The 17,566-nt window shown below is 55.0% G+C and overlaps 1 protein-coding gene across 5 annotated transcripts in view; it reads right to left on the minus strand.

Annotated features, from left to right (window-relative positions):
* Positions 1-9: 9 nt before the first annotated feature.
* Positions 10-17,566, minus strand: part of HRH2 (histamine receptor H2) — a 31,499-nt gene continuing 13,942 nt past the window's right edge. The window contains exons 3-6 of one of the 5 annotated variants that reach the window (XR_002123404.1): positions 16,529-16,687; positions 13,394-13,531; positions 5,649-5,765; positions 881-968 (exon numbers count right to left, since the gene is read on the minus strand). Coding sequence is in view for 2 of the 5 variants with exons in the window: in XM_019637544.1 (XP_019493089.1) it covers positions 776-968 (193 nt within the window). In the remaining 3 variants the exon portion in view is untranslated. Of the gene's footprint in view, positions 969-5,648; positions 5,766-5,872; positions 6,105-13,393; positions 13,532-16,528; positions 16,688-17,566 lie in introns of those variants that run through there. The other 4 variants (XR_002123405.1, XR_002123406.1, XM_019637544.1 and 1 more) reach the window with 4 other exon arrangements.

Genomic DNA, 17,566 nt, shown 5'->3' on the forward strand with positions numbered 1-17,566 from the left:
CCCCCCTCCCCCAGGCTGCGGGTCTGATCCTCTCTGGGAGGAGGGGGGGCGCAGTCAAGGAAATGGCTCCACCCCTGAGAGGCAGCGTGGGCGGGAGGCCTGGCTTTTCACCCATCCTCCCACTCGTTCGTGTATTCATTCATTCACTAGCTATTTTTCCAGGGCCTCCGAGCCGGGCACACGTTCTAGCTGAGGGGCCTTGGGCAGGCCCCGTACTTCCCCGAGCCTGTCTCCACCCTTAAAGTTGGGACCGTGATCCCTGTCACATGCGATCAGGGTTATGGGAGTTCGCGTAGGTGCCTCACACACAGCAGGTGTCCACTAAAGGCTCATTTCCTTCCCTTCCCTCTCTCTTCCTTTCTTGTCCTTAATCCCGCAGAACCCACGATGGAATCTGAGGCCAACACTTTATGGCAGCACCCCCTGCTGTGCTCAGAGGGCACACATGCTCCTGCAGGTGCACATCCATGCACACACGTGCACACATCCCAAATGTCCCACTGTCTCTGCTCGTGACTCAGGGCCAGCACTGGTGTGCGCTTGAGACCCGGGGAGTCCTGACACCTCCCTTGTCTGGGAACGCTGAGCACAGACAGGCTGTCCCACGGAGGCCAGAGCACCTCGGCAGCCCGGCGCCCTGTTGTGTGCTCCGGGAGTCCCCAGGCTCAGCCTACGGTGCATCCTCGGTGGCTTTGGAGGCTGCTGGGTCCTTAGTGGCTCCAGGAGTCAAATCTTGGTGACCGAGAGCAGTATCTTCAGTGTCCTGGGGCTGGGTCTACACAGCATGGGAGGGCAGTGTCCTCACCGCTTCCTCGGGCGGTGTCCTCCGTGGCCCCTTGGCCAGCAGCTCCCTCGGCTGCTCCTCTGAGGGGCCTCTCACGTGTCTCTGCAGGAACCGAAGGCCCCACAGACTCTTGCAGCAGCTCAGAAGGTTGCTGGAGCACACGGTGCAAGACAGTGCTGGCTTCCTGAGGACACACAAGTATAGGTCAGAGCTGAGGTGACCACTGCGCGAGGCCAGTGGGCCCAGGGCCCAGCCTTGGCCTTTCCTTCTAAGCTAGACCCCAGGAAGGGGGAGGTGGAAAGGGGTCGGATCTCGCACGTGCAACAGGAGCTTCTTCCCTCAGCCCACAGTGGGGAGCACCCTGGAGACCTGCTTGCAAACCCCAAGCCGGCTTCTAACATGCTGTGTGCCCCTAGTCAAGTTACTTAACCCCTCTGAACCTCCTATGGAGGTAAAAATAACTACCTTTGAAGTCTTGAAAGGACTAAGTGTTCTAAAGCCTGGCGCATAGTAGGAGCCCAGTTAATGCTTGCTATTTCTGAATCCTAATGAAATGACTCCTGACCACCTACAGCATGCTTTGCATGAGTTGGGTGAAGACTGGGAAAAGAGGCAAAGGTTTATTCAGCCTTACATCAAAACCAGTCGTGCACACCTCTCCCTGTCCAAATGTGTCCTCCTCGAAGGCAAGGCACCTGCCTTTCAAACCCTGCAAGGTGGCTGGCGCTCAGTAGGGCCACAGTTAATGCCTGTGGAGTCAATCTGATTGAAGGGGAGGCCACTGAAGGTGCGTGAGCCAAACGCTTGGTGGGCGGGCCTGTTGTGAGCCGAGCGTTAGCCCTGCACTTTCAGAAAGCAGGGGAGTTCCACGTGTGGGCATATGGGGTTCCCACGCCCTGCTGCCTGCTGAGATGTGTGTGGCAGACCTGCTCTCCCCTTCAGCCACGTTCAGTGAGGTCCTTTCTCAGTTTTATTGCAAACCTCACGGGGCCGAAGGGAATGGCTCAGCGTGGCGCCCCGTGTTTCAGCCCTAACGCCTGCGCGTCCCGGTTAAAGCAGAGAGCAGGGGGCAGGCTCAGAGTTTCGATCGGCCATTGGATCTGACCAAACTGGGGTGACGTCGTTTTGTGTCGCGGTACCTACATGCACGAGGACTTCTGTTTCCCACACGTGATATTGCATTTCCATTTATGGTGCCGATACAAAGTTTTCTTAGGAATAGATAGAAAGTTTTCTTTCAGTGGAAACACAGAGTTGGGGTAGATGTTTAAGTGCATGGAATGCAGGAGGGAGAGAGGAGAGGGCTATGAGCTGGATGGGGAGGGGGTCTGCAAGCGACTGTGGTTTGTGGGGTGCTGCCCCGTGTCCCCCAGCCCACCCAGCTTGCCCAAACACAGGAGAAGCCGTGCACTGCGTCGTGTCCCAGACTCTGCTGGGGGGATGGGCATCTCCAGGGCAGGACAAAACCCGGCTTTAGCTCTGAGGCCCCCAAAGCCCCCATGTTTCTCACTTCCAGCCCAGGCTGCAGTGACAGCTGTCCTCTTCCCCTCCTAACCGGGGACTCCCCCGCCACTTGGTCCTGAGACCCCTCGCAGTTCCCCTGGATGCCCCGTGAAGCTCATTCTGGTCCCAGCTGCAGCCATCACCTGTTAAGCCACCAGGGGCGTCAAGCTCACTATGCTGCTCCCCTCCTCGTGGGTAGGGGGAAGAGTTTGTCCTAGGGTCCATCAGATAGGCGGCGCTGGAGAGCTGAATGCCTGACCTTACGAGGCTCTGTGGAGAAGGGCGCAGCCAACTCCCACGCTTCCTTCAGTGCCTGGTAGGTCCCAGCTTAGCCAGTGCCGAGGCCCCAGCTCTCTCTGTGGTGGGCCAGCCCTTCCCTCCCCAGAACACCTGCCTCGCCTGGACCTCAAGGTCGTACCTCTGGCACCCCAGAGGCTCCAGTCCTCGATGCCAGCACTGTACATATTTGACCAAGCAGGCAGGTACCTACTGCCCTTGGCTTAAAATTCCAGACGGAGCCTGTGGCTCTGACAAAGTGACTTTCACTGACATGAGTGAAATGATCAAAGAAAAGCTGGCTCTAGGCTAGGAAGTAACTAGCCCCTTTTTCTAAAGGGCTGAAAAGTCACTTAAAATAACTTGGAAATATCACATGTTCACAGCAGAAAATTCAGAACACAGAAGTGAACAAAACAAAGAAAATGAATGTCTCAAATAACTCCCCAATTCAGACATATCTTTTTGTTACATGTCGATCCCATCAGTAAATATTTTCAAACGAAATGCATTCATACATCCAAAGAGGCTACATAAAAACACCTACGCATGGCTTAAAGGAAATTCGAGAATATTAGAACAGACACTAGTGTAACCACCCCTCTAGTTAAGACACAGAACTTTACAAGCCCCTGACATGTTTCAGCAAATATTTGTGTATCCCTAAACAATATATCGGGTAGTTCTGCCTGCATCTTACTTTTATGGAAGTGAGGAGTCATGTTTTGTGACTTTTTTTCTGTAGCTGCCGTTTTGGTGGTTGTTTAACATCATATTGATGAGATTAAGCCATGTCGATGCCTACTTCACGACTGTAAATATTCCGTTACGTGAACATACTCGTTTCTTTATCCACCACCACCCCTACCCTGCTGATGGGCACCTGAGTTGTTTCTTACTTTTTAGCGTTTCCCTTCTCATATTTGTTTTTGAATCTACACTGCAGTGGCCTCGTCACATAAACTGCAGACTTCCCCCTTTCTCTTGTCTGATTGAGTTTGTGCAGGACGGCATCAGCTGCTCCCTAAGTGTTTGGTAAAACTCCTTTGCAAAAGCAAGTGCTACCGGTGTTTCGTTCATTTCATTTATTTTTGATGGTTATAGGGCCATCGGGTTTTCTATTCTCAAGTTTGGCAAGTCCTGTTTTGCTAGGAATGTGCTCGCTGCGTCTGAGTTGTCCCCTGTGGGGGCATAAAATCGATTGCAATGTTTTTATTATCAGACTTAGTCTCTGCAACATCTTTAATAATATTACCCTTCAATCTTAATGTTATTTATTAATGATGTTAGTGATTCATTTCCCTGTGTAGTTTGTCAGTTTTCCTTTACATATTTTTAAAGCCAGATTACTTCGTACACACAAGTTGAGAATTACTGTCTTTCTGGTGAATTGAATCTTTTAAAAAAATATATAATGATCTTCTTTATGTTGAGTAATACCTTTTGCTTACAGCTCACTTTGTGTGATATGAATATAGATACCCAGCTTTCTTTTGGTTAGTATCTGCCTATTTTATCTTAGTTTTTCTTTCTTATACTTTCAACATTCTTTTTGTTTCCTTAGGTCTACCTCTTGTAAAAATATTTGTTTTTAAAAAATCAAATCTGACATTGTTCATGTTTTAATTGGCCAGCTTGTTACATGTACAGTGATTCTTGATGCATTTTGACTGATTTCTTCAGTGTGATTTTGTGCTTTATATTTGCACCACCTTTTCTCAAATTTCCCGTCTTTTCTTGCTTTGTTTTAAGCTGCCATTTTTTTTCTCATTCTCTTTCCTCCTTACCATATGGAATTTCTATACTCCGATAAAAATTTTTTAACGTGGACATGTAACATTATGTAACTTAAGTCCAGTGGCAGGGAGCCCCTCCTCCTTCACTTGGCGTGCCATCCACGCCTGGTGTGCGTTGGGACGAGGCACTGAGCTGGGTTCCCACACTGTGTAGACTCTATTACACCGCACACTTCTGAGATACGAGTAGGTTATACATTCCTTGACCCACTTCATGTCCCCGCGGCCCATCTTTGCCCTGAGCCCTGACACTTGCAGCTATGGGATTTTAATGGGGTTCTAGGCGAGCACAGAATACAGCGTCTGCCCCTCAGTAAGTGCCCTGGAAACACCTGTCGTTCTCATCTTCCCATCGTCCGCTCCCCTTCTCTTGGGAAAAGCACCCTGATTCTTTGGGATCTGCACTTCCCAGCTCTTTGTCCATGTGGGTGAGGTGGGGTTGGCCTCTTATTCTTTGCCCTGGCCCCAGGCCTGGGTCCAGAGGTAGACACATGACCCAGCCCAGCCAATGAAACGTAAGCCTGACACTTTTTGTTGGAACAGTAGGAAAGGGACATATTTTCCATGGGGCCTCTAAGGTGGTAAGATGTATGCTTGGTGTGCTGGTGGCACCCTGGGGATGCCGAGAGAGAATGAAACCACCACAGTGTGAAACTGAGTTGAAAGCTGGAGACACATTTCTAATGGCGTTTGAGCATTTGGATCCAGCCATGCTTGAAACTACTCTTGGTCTCTTCAGTTCTGTGAGCCAATTCCTCCCCTCCGCCAGCCCAAGCCTCTTTTAACTGGGTTCCTGCTACAGGCAGCTAACAGTATCCTGACTAATAATATTCCCCCAAAAATCATGTTCTTTGAAATCTGAATCTCGTCTTTTCATACTGAGGAGGTTAGAATACCTTTAGCCACTAGGGGTCAGGTCCTACTCTGTATGAGAAGCCGGGCTCAGGCCCTCTCTGAACCTCGGTTTTCTCATCTGTGAAATGAGTTAGTAATAGCACCCTCACAGGACTATTATAAGGACTAGAGATAATGAAAGTCAGGCCGATAGCACAGATTAGCACACAGAACCACCACACGCACGCGTCACTGGGCTCTGTCTTGTACTGGTGCCTTTGCATATGTTGTTCCCATTGCTTGAAAGTGCTTTATTTTTTCCCCTGGGTTGTTCAACTTCTACTTTTGTTTCAAGATTCTGTTCAGGCATCACCTCCTGTGGGAAGCTGTCTCTGAGGTCCCCCGGGTTACCGATTTCCTCCCGCCCCCTGCAGCCCCTCTTCTGAGGTGCTTACCTCCCTGGGTTAACCATCAGTTTGTCTGTCCATCTCCCAGACTAAAGGCAGGTCTTGGGTCTCTCATCTTCTACCCACTCTCCAGGCTTATAGTAGGTGTTCAATCATGCATGTGAACTAGTGAACAAAAAACCCAATTAATCTCGGTTCAGACAGTGCTTGTCCGGCCTTCCGACTTCCACATTCACGGATGGTCAGGAGCAGAGCGCTTCCCGTGGTGTCTCTGGCAGCGCTCAGCACCGTGCATTGTGTCTCCTGCTGGCCTTGTTTCTCTAGCTGCCTCCCCACCGCTACCAGCCTGCAGAGCCTCGCGGGCAGGAACCCCGGGGAGGGCACCCTTTCAGCAAGCACCTTCTGAGCGCCAGCCATGTGCTGGGGTGACCGGGAGCAGGTGTGAGCTTTCCCGGCTGTGGGTCTCAGGTAACTCCATCTCCCTTCCCAGGTCCCTCTCCTTATCTGTAAAATGGAGATAATTCCAGTGACAGTGCTGTTGAAGCCATGACATGAGACGGGAGGATGAAATGTTTTGAAATTCCAAGGTTCTCCTCCGCTTTTTCCCCTTCCCTTGTTCCCTGCAACAGACACAGCCCCGGCGGGTCACCAAGAACTGGTGTTTGAGGGACTGTGTGCTGAGGGTCTGGGCTGATCCCTGAACCTCTGCTTATCCCAGCTGATCCCTGAACCTCTGCTTATCCCGGCTGATCCCTGAACCTCTGCTTATCCCGGCTGATCCCTGAACCTCTGCTTGTCCCGTACCCAACACCGCAGGAAAGCCGCCACACCCACAGGGTGCCACCTCCATTGTGGGGACTGGGTTACGGGAAGCCCTGTCTCTATGAGAAAGGTGGACATGGAGGAGATTAGGAAGTGGGGTGGCTGTCTCCTGCTCTGGGAGTCAGTGCAACCCACCAGGGGTCTCTCCTGCCTTGAGCCTTTGCCAAAACCTGGGGCAACTCTCTTCTCCAGGCCAGACCTAGTTTCTGGTTATTTTAAAAGCTACGAGGTGAACATTTCAGGACACCAGGTTACCCAGAGTTCAATCAGAGGGTCCTCTTCATAAACCTTTGTTTTCTACCACAAGCCAATATTGCCTAATATGCCAAAATAATCAAACTTCAGCCCTCTGCTCATGAAAGAAATTATGTTTTCGTGGCTTTCTCAGAATTTTCTGGAGGTAACACAGGGTTTGTCTGTGCCAGCGGCTGCTTTGAAGGGGAGGGCCAGGAGCAGGTATGATGGGCAGGGGTGCCACCCAATCGTAAGCCCAGAAGGTGGAGCTCTCTGTCCTTCCGTGATGCGGTCGGAGACCACTGGGCAAAGACGTCCTGCAGGGGCTTTGCAGACACCGTGGTCATTTCCATGTCAAATAAGGTGACATTTATCCAAAATAAGGTGAATTTTATCCAAGAAAGGCACTCCAGCACTCCCTGGGACTTAGCTGAGAGAGAGCAATGTATAACCCAGTCGACAACCGTTAACCCCTTGTTATTTTTTCCCATCACAAGGGAACTAGATGGTGAGTTCAGGGTGCTTTGGGCTCCTAAAGGAATCTGGATTAGGGACCTCCCAGGTCACACATCCCTGAGCTGGTGGTCACAGCCTGGGACCAGCCTGGGAGCCCATCGAGCCAGGGCTTGGCTGTCACTCCAGCAGCGCAGGAGCACGCATCGTGCTGGTGAGTGAACGACTGATTGGCAAGAAGCAGCATTTGCGGCGCGCTGCCGTGCTCGGTCCTGGGCAGCTGTGTGCATCCTTTTCCTAGTTAATCCTCCCGGGGCGCCATAAGACCAGGGCAGCGTCCCTATTTCACAGACCAGGAAACCGAGGCTTCAGCAAACCTCAAACTTGAACCCTCAGCCGCTGACTCCCAAGGGTGCTCCCTTCCCAGTGTGGCTTGTGCTGTCACAAGGGCCAGACTAAAGAATGAGCTGGCAGAGTGGGACTGAGAGCGAAGATGAGAGCTGTGGGGATGGTCAGGGCAGGCTTGCCGGTGGCAAGTAACTCACGGGTGTGAGCGGGTGTGTGCGTGCACACAGAGTGTGAGTGACAGTGAGTGTGTGGGGGGGGAGGGCGTGGGCAGGACTGTGTGGTCCAGCAGCCACTCCTGCTCGGGGGACAGGGAGAGGCTCTTGTGAAGCAGGTGGCACTTGAGTTGGGCCTGGGGCAGTGGGTGGAAATGGAACAGGGGTGAAATGGGGAGTTTCTGCAGGCTGAGGGGGCAGCACTGCTGTGGGCTGTGCTTTGAACAGAAAAGTCTAGTTCGGCTTGGGAAGGAGCCTGGGATGCAGCGGGAGGGGCGAGCGGACAGGGAGTCGGCGGCCGGAGCGGGATGGTCCTGATGGAGGAGCTGGCGTGTGACTGGCAGGACTGGGGCTGCCGAAGGCTTTGGGACGGGGGAATGTCGGGAACTGACCAAGGAGTGGTCTCAGCTCGTGGCCTGGACTGGCCTTTCCCCAAGATTCTGTGACGGCATGGGTCAGTGAGAGTGCACCTGCCCATGGCAGTGAGCGGCCCGGGAGGATGGGGGAAGGGACTGCGCCCCTCTAGGGAGGAGCACGCACCCACCCACCCCTGGGGGAGCCAAGTCTGCAGAGCATGGGACTGTCCGGTCTCATGGGCGTTCTCTCGACGGCCCTCAGCCAGCAGTCACGTTCAGCATTTACTGTGTGGTTGGCATGCCAGGTGGGCACTACCACCCACGTCTTGATGAGGGGACTGGTCCCTCATGGGGTGAAGTGACCTGACTAAGGTCACATGGCTGGTGGGGAGAGGAACAGGGCTCTGTGCCACGTCTGCTAGTTCCAAAACCTGTGTCCTGAGCCCTTGAGCATCTGAATGACAGCCACTACCCACTGAGCTCCCACGGCATGCCTGGCCCCGTGCTAAGCATTTTGTCAGTATTCGTTCAATTAATGCACACGTATTATTCTCCCCCATTTGATGGAGAAGGAAACTAAGGCACAGAGAGGTTAGGAAACTTGCCCGAGGTCACACAGCTGGTGTTACATGTTATCTAGCACATTGGGCTTGTTGCTTGAAGGAGAAGTGAAGGTGTGGGAAGCCCTACTTCCACTGAACCCCTCCCCTGCTTCCCTCCTGCCCACTTCCTGCCACTTAACCGGGTTTACAGAAAAATAAAATGATGACAGTGCTCATGGGCTGGGAACGTAGCCCTGAACTTGCACAACATCCATGTGATACATGTGCTATAGTGTTATATTCTTATCTCTAACAGGTGAGGGAGTCCGAGCCCAAAGGGCTTCAGACACTGGCCCAGGGGCTCACAGCAAGTAAGTGTGGAGTCCTGGGAGCCCATCTCGGCTGACCTGCAAAGCTTGGGGCGCCCTGCCCGACCCCTCCCCTTGCATCACACGGGGAATTTGGGTCACGCTCACATCTCCCAGTCCTGGCCTAGTGTTCACCCTGCCCCATTTCTTGAACCCTCCAGCAACCTCCATTTGAGACTGGCCGGCTTGCCCAATCCCCCTCGAAACTGTGGAAGGTCTTTTAAAACTGAAGGAAACCCCACAGCCCCCGTCTGCTCCTGCCAGTGGCTGCTCATGGGCAGCAAGCCGGGGTCCGGGCAACTCCCACAGCCATTTCCTGTGGCCTGTTCCATCCCGCCCTGGAGGTGGGCGGGAGAAGAGGAAGGCGAGGCTCAGGGAGGCCCCTCACCTGTCTGCCGCACACTGAGTCGTGAGCTTGGCTCCCTGCGTTGCGCGTCGCCAGGCCCGTCTGTTTGATTTGAGGCTTCTTTTCTCTCGTCTCTGAATGGACGTGGGCCTCAGCTCTCTGGTGGGTCCTCCTCAGCCCCTTCAGAGACACGTCTCCTCTCTTCCCTGTCCCTTCGGCCCACCCTTGAATGCCGGTGGCCCCTTCTCACCATCTACACCCTCTGCCCTGGTCAGCACCCCCACAACACTTCCGGGACCCGCCCCTATTTCGTTCCCAGGAAGTGATCCTTTTCCATGTGGCCGGAGGCAGGGAAGCCCTTAGCTTTCTAGAAAACAATTAGGTCCAGTGTCACAAAAGGCCTAAAATATCCCTCCCCCTTTGACCAGTAATTCTGTTTCTAGAGATTTGGTTTCTAGGGAAATAATCTGAAAGAAACAAAATGTTCCCTGCTGGAGACGTACATCTCTGGGTTGCTTCTAAGAGCAGAAACAACGTGGAGACGTCGGCAAAGCAAACGGTAGGGGAACGCTCCGGTCGGTGGGGCGGCCGGCGTGTCAGACGCTGCCCTCGGGCCTGAACGTTTATGCTCTCCTCTAGTCCCTACAGCAGCATTTGGAAGCCGGTACAAGTAACATCTTCATTTTACAGATGGAGAAACTGAGGCATGGACAGGCTAGGTAACGTGCCCACGGCCCGTCCTCCCAGCAGCCTGGCCCCACAGGCTCAGCCATTCCCAGAGCCCTGGGGGTTACTAGTTACCGTCACCGGGTAGTCTGTCGTGGAATGCGCACCAGGGTGCCAGGCGTGTGCTGTCTCAGGTGGGGGGCAGGGAGAGGATGCTGTTTCGAGACCTGGATGGTTTGCCCTGACTTCTCACCCATGCGTGTCCCATCGCCACTGCCGCCCTCCACCATTCAGATAGTGATTGCAGGTGAGGGCAGAGACGATTTCCTGAGCCCCCAAAATGTCCTTGGTGAGCGATCACAAGGACATTTGGTTTGCAAGAACCTGTGAGAGGAGGTGGAACCACCTGGGGGCTAGTGTGGACACTGCCCCCGCCCCTCTCTTTTAGGGTCAAAACCCTGACTGGAGGTGAGGCGGGGGCCACTGGAGGATGTGTGTGTGTGGGTCTGGAGCACAGGGGCTTGTGCCCTATTTCCTAGCTGGAAGCCAGGACAAGGGAGGGTCCCCTGCTGACATGGCAGGGAGGAGGCTTCATGTGCCGCAGAACTCTGATTCCTTGTATTGACTGGGTTCAACTTCCAAAGTCTCCATGTTTACAACTGAAACTGACCGAGCTCCCCTGACCTGGAACAAATGTACGTTTCCTACCATCGGTCAAATGGTGGCCTGTGGGTGCCCGAGCAGAATGAAACGCCAGATCTCACACCTAGGCAGACGCAGGGCTGTGCTCCAAGCCCCTGTCCCAGGCACAGGCATTAATGCCCTTGGACCTGCCCCAGCCCTGGACGGGGGTGCTGTCGTGATTCAGCCCGACTTTTCAGATGGGGACAGAGTTTAAGAGAAGGAAGTACTTGCCCAAGGTCACTGGCCAGCAGCATGGAGGACACCTTCAGAGCTCTCTCGACAGACCAGGCCCCAAATGGCCCCCCATTTCTGTGGGTGCCCCAACACACACACACACACACACACAGCCTTCACACATGCTGCTACTTTGCCTGGAGTGGCACCTCCAACCTCTGCCCCCGGCTTAGAAAATGCCTGGTGCCCTCCAGGAATCAACGGAGCCATCAGCCCCTCCAGGAATCAATGGAGCCATCAGCCCCTCCAGGAGGCCAGACCCGGGGCCTCTCAGCCCCCACACCTGCCAGGTCCAAGCACTTGTCACACGTGCTCGTACCGCTCCCGGCTCATCCGGGCCTCCATTGGTGCCGCCCCCCCCTGCCCCCTCCCGCCGGCTCCCCACTCTGTGGGGAATGGGCTCTAGAGGAGGAGTGAGTGTGGACCAGTGAGACTCAGCAGCCCCTAAAATGGGGGCATGTGACCTGCTTAGGAACTAAATGTGGGTCCTCTTGTCAACACTTTGAGGCCACATCTGCTTGTGAAAGACAGGAAAGGAGAAAGGAGCTGTGACTTCAGGGCTCGTGGGCGCTGGCAACAGGGATGGTGTTGCTCTTCCACTTTCCATTTTAATGTTCCGTTTCAACAGTAATTCAGTTGCTGTGCAGAGGGAAAGTTCCCTGGACCCGCTGGGCACTGGGCACTGCCTTGCCACCCACCCCAAACACCAATCCCCGGGATGGCGTGCGCTCGGCCTCGCAGTGAGGGAGGCCTGAGTCTCCCCGGGCCCGCGATGCCCAGAGTCTGCAGCCCACACTCAGCCTTCTGCACGGTCAGAGCTGGGAGAGCCATCTGCTGCTTTTGGTGGTTGGGACAAACTCCCCCACCCCCTCTTCCCATCTCTGGGAGGGAGGGGCTGGTCCTCACACCCCAGGAGAGCCTGGGGCTGCACACACCTGGGAATGCCCAGGCACTGTCCCTGGCACACCCATCCCTGCCCCTCCACATTGCCACATACGGCCCCTGTGGGTGCCATGACACCTGTGTCACCGTGAAGTGGAGCGCCTTGACTCACTGCCATTTCTTCGATTGCAGCACTGCTGCTTGAGGTCTCAGCTCTGACTCATGAGGAAGCTGAGCTCAGAGAGGGACGCGACCCTCCCGAGGCCACACAGCCGGTTAGTGGCAGAGGCAGTGAGAGGCAGTGCCTTCTGCCAGGCCGGGGCTCACTCGGCAGCGCCTCCTGTGCCAGTCTCACCCATCTGTCCCTGGTCCCTGCACTTGAGGCTCAGGTCATGACAAGGACACATTTCACTGAATTTGCCTCCACGCTCTGAGTGATTCATTAGTATGAAAAACATGTTCTTCACTGCCCTTGCCAGAAGATTCTTGACACAAACACAGTTGGGGGGTTGGCATAATTTCTGTCTCTTATTTAGCATTTATATATAATTACTGTTGGGATAGTCCCTTGAGATTGATCCAGGTCCCCCATTTTCAGATGAGGGACATGAGGCTCAGGCTCAGGGCCCAGCCCCAGCAATCCAGTGGTACAGCTGAGACATAAGCCACAAAGCTGCCCTCAACTGTCAGCTGCTCCTTGGCAGAGGGGCTGCGGGTGGTGAGGGAGACAAAGAAACACTCCCCCTTCCAAGCATCTACGCTGTGCCAGGTGCTTTGCGTCAACTGGTGCTAAGCCCCATCACAGTCCAAACAGGGAGGCGTTTTTATCCCCATTTCTCAGATGAGCAAACTGAGGCTCAGAGACTGCAAGCACCTGCCCAAAGTCACAGAGCCAGTGAGTGCCCGGGCTGGAATTCTACCCATCTCTTTCCTTTACACCGGGGGCTGGCAGACGATGTAGCCTGTGGGCAAAATCCAGCCCACCACCTATTTTTGTTGAAATGGTGGGGGGAAAATTAAACAGAAGAATAATGTTTTGTGATTGGGGAAAGTGATATGGAACTCAAATCCCGGTGTCCATAAATCAAGTTTTAATGGCACATAGACACCCCCATTCGTTTACTTATTATCTGTGGCTGCTTTCCAGCTAGAAAGGCAGCGTTAAGCAGCTGTCAGAAAAGTACGACTGCAAGTCTAAAATATTTTTCATCTGGTCCTTTGCAGAAAAGGTTTGCTGATACCTGCCCTGCCTCGTGCCGTCCCCCATGGGCTCTGGAGGGTCTGTGGGTTGTTGCCTGCGTGGGGGTATCAGGACTGAAATCCTGAGCTCTTTCTGCTGGCCAAACCATGTGCCCTGGGGCCGGGACCCCTGGAGAAAGGGCCTTTTCCTAATTTGTTCACCTGGAGCGCATCTTTTTCTTACGGGTACAAAGCTACTGGCAGCGGCCCAAAGGCATAGCTCCTGTCCCCTCCGAGGCCCATCACAGCCCCGGGGAAGGCAGATCCGTAGCAGGTCCCATCAGATCCGAGTCGGAAAGAGCCGGAAGTGAAGGTGTGGGAGGGGCAGGGACGAGAGTCTGCTAGAAGCCCGAGGGAGGGGCTGGCCCCACAGGCCGCCAGCAGGGGGTAAATGAGGCATTCTCTACCTTTCAGGGGACTCCTGGGGGCTCATGATTTATTCTCCTTGACTTGTGAGGCTGCAAAAGGCTCTCCACCTCCTCTCTCTCAGCTCTCCGGCCCTGACTTCCTCTCGGGGTGCAGGGGGCTCTCACGCCCCAAACTCTCTGAAGAGACAGAAGATGAAAAGGATTAACTGCTTGTTGTAGCCGGATGCTCTGGAGGCTGTGCAGAAGCGGGGGGTCCTGCAGGCCTGGGAGCAGGGAGGGGGGGCTCTGAGCCGACCAGGGCTGGGGTTGGGGACAGGAGGTGGGGACGTGGGCACCTGGCGATGCAGGACACAGCCTCACGGTTGGAGCAGCCCACTGAGGCCTGCAAATGGCCGAGAGCCGCCATGAAGCCCAAGCACTGGGTGAAGGGGAGAGGAGAGTGTGGGGGCCAATCAGTTTTTTGATAAGTGGAAAGCCAGAGAGGAGAGCGAGTCCTCTGAATGAGCCAAAATGGTGTGTGTGTGGGGGGGGGGCGGTGAGAGGGGCAGAGGGAGGGAAAGAAAACACCAAACCGAACGAAGAAATACAGGACAGGAAGGAAGGTAGAAAAGGAAGAAGGAACCTCAGAAACGTCACACCAAGTGGCACAAGCAGCACAGCACGAAGAAGCCCGTTGCAAAAGACCACGTATTACAGGAAGCGTCCAGAATAGGCCCGTCTGTGGGGACAGAAAGCAGGCTAGGGGCCGCCGGGGATGGTGGGGGTTGGGGAGGGGTAGCTGAAGGCGTCAGGGTTTCTGCAGGTGGTGAACATGTTCTCAAGTGAACTGGGGTGACGGCTGCACCACTCCCTGAATATACTAAAAACCAGTGAATTGTACACTTGCAATGGGTGAAGTGCATAGTATGTGGAGTAGATCTCAAAAAACCTGTTATATGAAGGAAAGCTAGAACATGAAAGAAAAGGCAAAATGAGAGGAAAGAGAGGATGGATGGTGGAGAACAAAATTCATGTCTGTTACAGCACCTGCTACGTGCCAGGAGCTGTGCTCGGTGCCTGTGTCCCTGACTTTGTTCTTACAACTCTGCAAAGTCAGTAATTGTCTTAGTTACGGGTAAGGAGGCCGTGCTCAGAGTGACTTCCAGTGACTTCCCTAAGAAATGTGCGTGCGTCAGTCCTGGCTTTCCCTCCCTCCTGCAGCCCTGCAGCCTCCTCTGCCTGCTGAGACAGGAGACAGGTCAGCTCCTTCCGCCCCTGTGTCCCCAGCCTCCTGCCACGCTGGACCATGGAGATGCAGTGGGCGGCATCCAGGCTGTCGGGGGCTCTGGACATCGGGGGCTCTGGACACCACCCCGTCGGGGGCTCTGGACACCACCCCGTCGGGGGCTCTGGACACCACCCCGTCGGGGGCTCTGGACACCACCCCAGCCTGGGCACTTCCTGTGCTTTTGGCACAAGTCTCCGCACCTTCTGGGCCCGCCTGTGACATAGCCAGGGCGGGGGCCTCTTTCCACTCGAGACTCTGATACTCTGTCACAGCCTGTGGCAGATTTGGCTGTGAGGCCTGCCCCTGACACCAGCGTTTGGAGGGAGGCCTGTTGTGACGTCCGGTTTAGAAAAGGGAACCAGGTATTTCTGAGTTCCCACTAGGTTCCTGGAACTCCCATGTGAGACATGGCTTTCTGGCCTGTAAGGTGGGGACAGTAATATTCACTTCTCAGGGCTCTCGGGGACCTAGAACAAGGTATTCATTCTTCACTCATTCGTTCATTCAACAAATATGCCGGGCCTGTCGCGTGCCAGACACAGTGTTGGGTGTTAGGGGTACAACAGCAAACATCGCAGATATGGGTCTGCCCTCAGGGCGCTCATGGTCTGGGGGAGCAGACAGTAAACTGTTGGGTGTGGCAGGAGGGCTGAGAGATGGCCTGGGCTGAGGGTGGGGTGCATGGGGCGCAGGGCCTTGGTGTCTGGGGTAAGAACTTCGTATTCTATTCCAGTCACACCAGGAGGGATGACGTATAACCCCGTCTGGGTTTGGAAATGCTCTGGCTGCAGAGGCAAGGAGAGCAGATGGAGGGGTCAGGCAGGGTGCTGGCAAGAGGCCTGTGAGGGGAGAGCTGGCGGGAGGGGTGGGGGACCCCTCGCCTCCCTTTGCCCTCTCCTCCCGAGGTCTTCCGCAGGCAGGCACGGGGCCCTGTGGGGATGAGGGAGAACCCGCGCAGGGAGACTGGGTGTTCTAGGTGTTTGTGAATGTTGTCTCCCTGCCGTGGGAGATTTCCCAGGGCCAGTGAGTGGGTGGGAGAAGGACCAAAGAACTCCAGGCAGGGGTCCAGACATGCAGGGTCTCCTCCCAGCTCCTCCCGAGCTGGCCGTGGGCCTCAGGCCGCTTGCCTCCCTGAGCCTTAGTTTCCCCATCTGGTACCTATGAGTCCGGGCTAAATTCAAGTCTAGGCAGCATTTCATCGTGGAAGGAGCAGGGTTTTGGAGTCAGATGGGCTCCTAGCTGTGCCATGGGTTTGAATCCTAGCTGTGCCATGGACGAGGCTGTGTGGCCTGATTTGGGGTACTTTGCTTCTGGAAGCCTGCTTTTGGCCAGGGACCCACAATTTGAGAACCCCTGCCCTGAAATAACATCCTTCAGAGAGGACGGCCTCTGCTTGCTCAGTGCTGTGCCCCAGACAGTGCAGGAGTGTAGCAAATCCTCAGCGCTTGGGAAGGACTCTGGGTGGCTCGTTTGGGTGGGGACAGAAGGCGGTGGTGGCAAGAGGTGGTCAGGTAGCAAATGATGAAGGGCTCTAATGCCAGGCGCAAGAGCTGGGACATGTGGTAGCTGGACACAGCCCCCCGAGACGTCCACGGCCTCCTCACCAGAACCCGAGAATGTTACCTTGTGTGGCAAAAAGGACTTTGCAGCTGTGATTAAGTTAAGGGATCTGGGAGGGGGAGGTTATCCTGGTTGTCCCCGCCAGGCCTAACTGTAAGCACAAGCGCCCTTGTTATAAGAAGGCAGAGCGAGATTTGGCGACAGAAGAGAAGGAGATATTGCGACTGAGGCAAGCGGTCAGGGTGATTGGGGGGAAGGGGGGGCTGGGCCCAGGAGTGTGGGTGGCCCCAGAAGCTGGAGAAGGGCTTTGCTCAGAAGCCTCCAGAAGGACCCAGCCCTGCCAGTACCTTGATCTGACTCCTGACCTCCTGAATACATTTGCATTGTTTTCAGTCATCAGGTTCATGGTCAGTAGTTACAGCAGCCCTTGAAAGGAACACAGGCCTCTATCCAGGAGAAGCTCACGTTACTGAGCAGGGAGGTAGGGCGGCAGGAGAGGCTGGGGGCTGGGGATCAGAGAGGAGGCAGGTGAGGCTTTCCGGGACAGAGGTGATGAGGGGCGGGGTCAGGAAGGGGCAGACAGCGTTCTGCTGGGGAGGTGGCTGCTGGGAGGGGAGGGCAGGCCAGCTGGGCCTGTCTCTCTGGGGGTCTCCCGCTGGCTGACCGTGCCGGCCACCCCAAGGGCAGGCCCTGATCAATCCCTTGGAACTCTCAGCTCAGGCAGACACCCCACCCCCTCAGCAGCGATAAGGGCTCTCAGTCAGGTCAACGCTGGTTTTTGTCCCCAGACAGGCTGTCGGGCCTTAGGGAGGCTGGGAGCCGACCTTACGGGAGGGCCACATGGGGCCCCGATCCCCTGGCAGCCTCCATGGGAAAATCCACCTCTGGCTGACCTTGGCATCCTGCATCCCCTGTGCCCTCACCACTAGGTGCCCCTCCAACTGGTTCCCCACCCCCATCTGCCAAACCCCGCCCCCCCCTCCACTGCTGGAGGTCAGAGCAAGGTGTGACCATAAGGAACTGCATGCGCCGAGGCTGCTGTGTGTGACCCAGGCAGGCACGGCCTCTCAGCTGGCATCGCTCAGTGTCTTCATAGCCCCCGACCCAGTGTGGCCGTGAGGATCCAAAGAGCAGGTGGGTGCCGACACCCTGCAGTGTGCCCACGCCCACAGGACAGTCAGGAGTGGGGGCTGCTACTTCTGTTGATGCTCAGATCTTGGCTTTGGCTGACTCGCTAGCTTGTGTCACCTGGGCAATTTACTTAACATCTCTTAGCCTCAGTTTTCCCATCTGTAGAGTGGAGGCTAAATAAGCACCTACTTCCTGTGGCTGTGCGGAGAGCGAAATGAGGCCACGAGCCTGAACGGTCCAGCAGTACCCTGGAT

This window comes from Hipposideros armiger, unplaced genomic scaffold, assembly GCF_001890085.2.
Source record: "Hipposideros armiger isolate ML-2016 unplaced genomic scaffold, ASM189008v1 scaffold_33, whole genome shotgun sequence".
Taxonomy (NCBI): Eukaryota; Metazoa; Chordata; class Mammalia; order Chiroptera; family Hipposideridae; genus Hipposideros; species Hipposideros armiger.